Source organism: Peromyscus californicus, unplaced genomic scaffold (genome assembly GCF_007827085.1).
Source record: "Peromyscus californicus insignis strain IS unplaced genomic scaffold, ASM782708v3 Scaffold_15__1_contigs__length_86483966, whole genome shotgun sequence".
Taxonomy (NCBI): domain Eukaryota; kingdom Metazoa; phylum Chordata; class Mammalia; order Rodentia; family Cricetidae; genus Peromyscus; species Peromyscus californicus.
In genome coordinates this window covers 61433971-61441896 of record NW_026294447.1, presented here as the reverse complement: position 1 = coordinate 61441896, position 7926 = coordinate 61433971, and the positions used below count along the sequence as shown (strand labels likewise).

The 7926-nt window shown below is 42.3% G+C and overlaps 1 protein-coding gene across 1 annotated transcript in view; it reads right to left on the bottom strand.

The window, feature by feature from the left end:
* Positions 1-2672: 2672 nt before the first annotated feature.
* The window catches only part of Tdrd9 (tudor domain containing 9), an 89796-nt gene continuing 84542 nt past the window's right edge, over positions 2673-7926 (bottom strand). The window contains exons 35-36 of the mRNA XM_052738131.1: positions 4308-4380; positions 2673-3576 (exon numbers count right to left, since the gene is read on the bottom strand). Of these exons, the coding sequence (XP_052594091.1) occupies positions 3475-3576; positions 4308-4380 (175 nt within the window). The 3' untranslated portion in view covers positions 2673-3474. The remainder of the gene's footprint in view (positions 3577-4307; positions 4381-7926) is intronic.

Below are 7926 nucleotides of genomic sequence, written 5' to 3'. Positions count from 1 at the left end.
TGACTCTTGGTTTTTATTGATAAATTAGATTTACACATCAGCAATAGATGCTTCTAATGTACACTTGCATCCTTCAAGAGTTAGGTTTTTAAAGATATCTATGATCTCTTCACCAGCTTTATAAACGAAAATCTTTTCAGAATGGAATACATAATTGTGGTGGTTTGAATAAGAATGTCCTCCATAGGCTCATGTATTTGAATGCTTAGTCACCAGGGAGTGGTACTATTTGGGAAGGATTAGAGGGTTAGGAGGTGTGTCCTTGTAGAAAGTGTATTAATGATAGAATAAAGGGTAGATTATTGAATATACTCTAAAAAGAAGAGTATATAGATATGATATAGATTAAAAGGTAGATTATTGAATCTACCTTTAAAAGACGACTAGTTTTAAATACTTTACATTGGATTGGATTTTTATATATTGTGTAAAAATTATATATATCGAGATTGATATTGTTAGAAAATGCTGTGCGCATATTTCTAATCTTGTTCAGGATATTGTACCTATACAGTTCATTTAACAATGTAATGCAATTTGCTAATCCTTGAATGTTGTTATTACCAACTATTAGGATATAAAGAAAGAAAAGTTAGTAGTTAGACATTACAATCAAACTTGTAGTCATATTAGGTATGTTTTCAAGGTCAAGTAGAGATATATTTTAGACAGGTCATCTTCAAACCCTTCAGAGATCTACAGAATATGGCATTTAGAATGTTTTAATAACTTAGAATTTTTTCTATTTTTTATGACTATGAGACATGTCGGCTCCTGGCAGCACCAATCTACTTCAGAGAAGATATGGGCATTGAAGAAAACTGCATATGGAGTTAACTTTCATTGTGGCAAAAGTTAGCCACTGGGCAACAAAGTGCCCTCGCATCAACTGCTGACAGTATGCTATCCAAAATGGACAAACAGGATACAAAACAAAGGACTACTACTGATCCTTGCCAAGACAAGTGTGGTTTCGGCTTTGCAACAGGTGTCCTCTGAGGCCAGGACAATATGGCACCATCGCTGAAGTGGCTTTGCAATCTGGAAAAGGTACAGTGCCCCTTTCTTTGAAGGCAGCTGAACAGACAGTGGACTGATGGCTTCTGGTATGCAGTGGAACAGTAGCTGAAACAGCTATTCTTGTTATTCTTGAAAGAGTAACTAGGCTGAGGAAGTCTAACCTCTCAATGGTACACTTGCATTTAATAAAGGAAATGAAGTCACCCACAAGCCGAGAAGAATGGGATGCTGAGATGGAGCCATCCACAAGCCGAGAAGAATAGGCAGCTGAATTCCAAAAACACCAGCAATTTCCAGAATTTAAAATCCTAAATCATAGCAGTACAATGGTGGAATTCAGGTTTATCTGGTACATGGAATACTCACACTGAATGTGAGGTCGAGCTGTAGACCTTGTGTACATCCTACTTAACAAACGATTCTGTCAGATATGCTAAGCCCATAGGCTGAAGATGATGCCCCAGATGTTGCACAGAAACCTTGGGTGACTGTCCAGGCAGCTGGCTATTTCTGTCAATTCACATTTTTTTGGAAGTCGCTTGTTTGCACTTCCTGCTTTATTAGGTAATATTTCCTTCTTGGGTCTCTGAGGGAGTTGAAGATTAGATAGTTGTAGTTACAGTTTTCCTTATTAAGAAATTTCAGAAAAGAAACTAAGGAAGTGTAAAGTATATAGATTTGAAAGACATTATAAGATAGTTTCCTGTTGGTAATACAAGTTAAGATAGAAAGTGAATTAGGTTTTTTGTTTTTTTTTTTTTTGGTTTTTCGAGACAGGGTTTCTCCGTGTAGCTTTGCGCCTTTCCTGGAACTCGCTTTGTAGACCAGGCTGGCCTGGAACTCACAGAGATCCACCTGCCTCTGCCTCCCGAGTGCTGGGATTAAAGGCGAGGGCCACCACCGCCCGGCTGAATTAGGTACATTTTGAACTCACCAAAATAGAATAGATAATGGAATATTTTCTCTGAATTTGTCAAATGCAAATGGACTAGACATTGCTGAAGTATTTATTGCTTGTATATATTATATATAGTTATTGTACTTATTGTATATAGTTTTTCTTATATTATCATTTTTTATTATTTTTATTAGACAAAAAAGGGGAAATGTGGTGATATTTTATTTGTGCTGAAATGTGGTAGTATTTTATTTATATGTTAATAAGGTTTTCCTGGAGATCAGAGGAAATAGCAAGACATTAACACAAAAGTCAGGCAGTGGTAGCACAAGCCTTTAATCCAATCACTGTGTGTTCAGGTCACACTAGGGAACAGAGCCAAGTGTGGTGACACACACCTTTAATCCCAGTACCAACCATAGAGACCTGGAGGTCTGTACAGACAGGCAATGACAAGGAAGTGAGGTAGCTGGACTAAGCCAATAAGAGGGCAGAACAGCGAGGCAATAAAGGCGCGGGTAAACAGGAAGTAACTCACTTTTGGGAGCCGCAGAGCTGGAGAGGTGAGGCTGGCTGGCGGCTATTCCTAGTTCCCTGATCTCTAAGGCTTTCACCCCGATACTTGGCTCCATGTTTTTTTTATTTAATAAGACCATTTAGAAATTCGTCTACGTATCACTGGGGGTGGGCTCTGAGGTTTCAAAAGCCCATACTAGGCCCAGTCTCTCTCTCTCTCTCTGCCTGTGGATCAGGATGTAGCTTTCTCAACTCCTTCTCCAGCACCATCCTGCCATGCCTGCTGCCATGTTCCCACCGTGATGGTGATGGACTCAGCCTCTGACTGTAAGCCAGCCCCAATTAAATGCTTCTAAGAGTTGCCACGGTCATGGTGTCTCTTCACAGCAACAGGACACTGACTAAGACAATAATACTGTCCTCTGACCCAAAACTATCAGAAACAGAAACAGTGTCTAATGCTTTTATTGTTTCACCAGCTATACCAGCTGCCAGGTCACCCCTGAGAGGCTAACACGAGTCCTAAATATACAAAACTGAAGTTATACCAAAACCACATATTTTCCATGAGAAAAATAATCAGAAAATGCCACATGGTTTTTAAACACAAGCACATACACATATTTGGGGGTGGGGGGCGGGTCCATGTGTGTCCCATGGTAAGCCATCAGTCTGACTCTCTCCTGTACCCCAGGCTAAGCCTGTGACAGGACAGGCATACAAGCACATTCTAGAACTTTATCTCCGGGGACTGGCTACTTACATTTACCCTCATACATTTAAAGCAGAATACAGCTTTTTCCGAAACAAAATCTTCTTTCAGAACTTTTTCTAAAGTATTTAACATACCATGACCCCATTTCTAGAAAAGACTAGACTTTCCAATTTTTCCCACCCAAACAGAAACACCACTCTCCACTCTGAGCAGAGGAGGTGAGATGGAGAAGCGCCCCTGGGGTGTGGCAGGAACAGGAGACAGCTGCAAGGGAGCCTCTAGCAGACCTCTGCCACTGCGCACAGGGCGCCTGGGCAGCAGCCAGTCAGGGGCTGAGCACGAGAGGCCTGTGAAGCTGGTACAGGAAAGTGTTCTTCCCATGGCTGCCTTCCCGGTCAGCCTGCTCCATGACCAGCTTTGGATCCACCTGGGTGGGCAGAGAAGAGGACCAAGTCAGACTCCGGATGAGACCTGTCTAGACACCAAATTCATAGAATGATGCACACCTGGATGTGGACATGGAAGACAGAAAAGTGTTTTTTCCACTTTATGAAACTATTTGCAGATGTTCCTCCACTTTCGTAATTCACACTACATATCTGATCATCCATTTTAATAGGCATCGTGAGGGTTTTCAATTTCATTTACCTGTGTGTGCATGTGCATGCAAATGTGCAGGTATGCATGCATGTGCCACAGCATATGGGTGAGGGTCAGAGGACAACCTGGAACAACAGTTGGTTCTCTCCTTCCACCCTATGGTTCCAAGATCTTCAAGCTAAACCATTTTGCTGGTCCTGATCAAACATTTTTAAACTGATGTTTAATAATAGGGTAATAGGTAACCTTCACTGAGAAATCTCCCACACTCTCTGTATATGTGGGAGCAGTGACTTATTTAAAACGTTTTCTAAAGTACACTAACTTTCAAATACAACTCTGCTTTCAATTGTTTCCCATTACTTTGCCAACTTTACGGGCCTTGCTTGACAAGCTTGGGCCTGCCTCCTCCAAAGGTTACGTAGAGGATGGCACTCAGAAGCAACTGTCTACTCTGCCTGGAGATTCCTGCTGTCCTGCTCTGTGCTCATGCCCACCTAGTTATCTTTCCCTTACTCCAGCAGCAGGCTGCTCCTCCAGGCGTCCAGCTCCACATACCTGGTTCCACTCATAGGGTTTTTCATGCCATTTAGGAATAATCTTCTCTCGAGGCTTCAACCGACAGAACAAGCTACAATTTTAAAAAAGAAAATCAAAGGTTTTGCCATTGGCTGGTTTCGCTTTGTAGCTGAGGTTGGTCTCAGCTTTACTACATAGTCCAGGCTGGTCTCCAACTTCTGACCCCTGCCTCAGTCTGCTGAGCTGGGATTAGAGACACGCACCACATCCAGAAAATCATTTTAACTATTCATTAGCCATTACAAAACAGCAGGGTGATCTTTTTAAAAACATGTATGTGTGTTTAAAGTCTACAAATATCCCAGAATTAGAATAGGCTTTCAAAGTGTCAAAATGTATATAGTTATGACAATACTTTAATATATAGTTTATTTAAAAGTGAAGAAATAGGACACAACAGACTTTAGGGAGACTATTATATTTATTACTTAAAATTTCCAAATTTTCAACAAAAAGAATTAGAAGACATGCCGATCAGGAGACAAGAGCATGTGACTCTATTCAGGAAAAAGGAGCAGGGACAGAGGCCCAGTGAGCAGACGCAGATGAGGGATCAGTACACAAGACATCAAAGCAGCCATGACAGAGACACACCCAGAGCTACATACAGCAACTATACTGAGAGACTTCAAATATGATGGCAATAAACAGAAAACTAGAATATCAGAGGAAAACCATAAATTAATTCACCTTAAAATGGAAAACTATATAAAAATAGAAATCCTATAAGCAGTAAGTAAAGTAACTGAAATTCTCCAGACGTTATTTTTTAAAGATCAAATATGATCTGACAATATATTGAAGGACAGAGAGGAAAAGCCTGAAGAAAGTGATGAGTTGTAAGAATGGACCCCTGCTCAAAGACTGTGTGCAATGCATGTTTACAAAACAGATGTGTAATGTGATGTCTTCGTGAGCAGAAACAGGGTAGAGCTGAGGGCGCATCCCTAAACAGGACATCTCGAACACTACCTTCTAGGGCTCAGAAAACATTTTGGAAGAGGGAAGAGAAAGAATGCGTCAGCGGGGAGACAGGGAGAAGGGCTGTGAAATGCTATCAGTGGCAGCTGACTGTACTGAGCCTGTCAATAATCACTTGTGATCGTGGAGGGGTCACTAGGCTTCCCTCTCTGGGTCACTCGTGATCGTGGAGGGGTCACTAGGCCTCCCTCTCTGGGTCACTCGTGATCGTGGAGGGTCACTAGGCCTCCCTCTCTGGGTCACTCGTGATCGTGGAGGGTCACTAGGCCTCCCTCTCTGGGTCACTCGTGATCGTGGAGGGGTCACTAGGCCTCCCTTTCTGGGTCACTCGTGATCGTGGAGGGTCACTAGGCCTCCCTCTCTGGGTCACTCGTGATCGTGGAGGGGTCACTAGGCCTCCCTCTCTGGGTCACTCGTGATCGTGGAGGGTCACTAGGCCTCCCTCTCTGGGTCAGGTGCTGTTTTCAGCTGTGTGCTCAATGGTGAGCCCACCAAGCTCCAATGGACAGTTTCAAATGTGCACTCACACAAACAGCCCTGGTTAAAACCACTGGGTCACAAAACCAAGAGGCACAAATATGGGCTGAGGGGGCGGCGTGTGTGTGTGTGTGTGTGTGTGTGTGTGTGTGTGTGTGTGTGTGTGTCTGTAGTGGTACAGAAGAGGGAAGAGTGCGAGTAAACAGAGTATACTATACGTTTGTATGAAACTGTCAATGAAGAAACTTAAGTTTTTAAAAAGCAATTAGGTTACAAGTAGAATAGAAAGATATACCATGAAAATACTAACCCAGGGGAGCTGTAAAGTATTTCTCACATAAGCAGCATCTGCAGCCTAACCTGGGGAGCCCGAGTCTGAGCTCCCCTCCAGTCCCATACACTGCATCTTGGAGTAACTAAGGAAACTACAAGAATTGACTAGAACAAAGATTCCCTCACACCGATGGAAAGAGGAAAAACCAGCTTCGGGTGTTGGACCCCATGGCCAGGGGTCCCTCTAGCAGCTCATGTAACTGGGCCTGCATATGCCCCTGTAGAGCTGGCACAGGAAGAACGCATACTCCTTGAAGTACGGGGTTTGCTAGGTATAGTCCAGGCGTATTCTGGACCCTTCAGTGTACAAGTGTGCCAGACTCTATACTACTCTTGCATAAGCAAGTTGGCGAAGACTGTGGCCAGCACTGGCCCCCTAGCAAGGTTAAAGAACGGACACTGGGGACTAACAGACCTAGACTGTGGGACTGTGCTGAAGGTTTATGTGTGTGTGCTGGGTGCTTTGATGTCAACGTGACACAAGCTAGAGTCTCTGAAAGGAGGGAGCCTCAATTCAGAAAATGTCACCATTAGATCTGGCTTAGGGCATTTTCTTAAGTAGTGATTGATGGGGGGGGGGCACTGTGGGTGGTGCCATCCCTGGGCTGTTGGTCTTGTGTTTAATAAGAAAGATGCCTGAGACACAGGCCACTCCAGTCAGGGAAGCAAGCAGGCAAATTGCAATTCTTAACATCTATGCCATAAACCCAAGTTTGTAAACACTTCAACAGCTTGAATCACATATCGACCCTCACACACTGATAACAGGAGACTTCAGTACCCCCTCTCACCAACAGACTGGTCATCTACACAAAACTAAAAGAGAATACTGGAGCTAATTGAAATTATAAACCAAAAGGACCTAACATGTCTACAGAAAAGTTCAACCAAACACCAAAGAATACACCTTCTTCTTAGCACCTCATGGAACTTCATCCAAAATTGACCACATACCCAAACACAAAGCAAGTCTCAACAGGTACAAGATCCGATCTGATTCACCACGGGTTAAAATACCCGCACGTGGAGCTTGACTGTGTCGCACTGCAGCTTCCAGGAGGAGGTTTTTAATTTTTTTCCTTTTTTAATTTTTCCTTTTTTCTCTTAAATTTTGTTTTATTGGGGGAGAGGTGCAGGGGTGGAGGGCGGTTGCGAAGAGATGGGGAAATGAATGGGATCAAGATACAGGATGTAAAAGACACACAGAATAAATTTAAAAATACGCCAGAGACATTCAATAATCAAAAAAAAAAAAAAAAACTGGATATCAACAACAGAAAACTTACAAAACTCATGGAAACCGAACAACTCTCTCCTGAATGACAAATGGGTCAGGACAGAAATTAAGGAAAATAAGACTTTCTAGAATCGAATGAAAATGGACGCACAACAAACTCGAACTTGTGGAACACAATGAAAGCGGGGCTAAGAGACGAGTTCACAGCTCTGAGTGTCGACATAAAACAACTGGAGTGGTCTCACAATAGCAACTCAACTGCACACCTGAAAGCTCTAGAACAAAAAGAAAAAATCACAACCAAAAGGAGTAGATGGCAAGAAATGATCAAACTCAGGACTAAAATCAATAAAATAGAAACAAACAACAACAACAACAAAATACAAAAATTCAATAAAACAGAGTAGGTTCTCAGAAAAACTCATTAAGATTGACAAACCCTTATCCAACTAAAAGTCAGAGAAAGAGTATTCAAATTAAAATGGACGTAACAACAGACACTGAGAAAATTCAGAGAAGCATTAGGACATAGTTTAAAAACCTGTACTCCACCAAATTGGAAAATCTAAA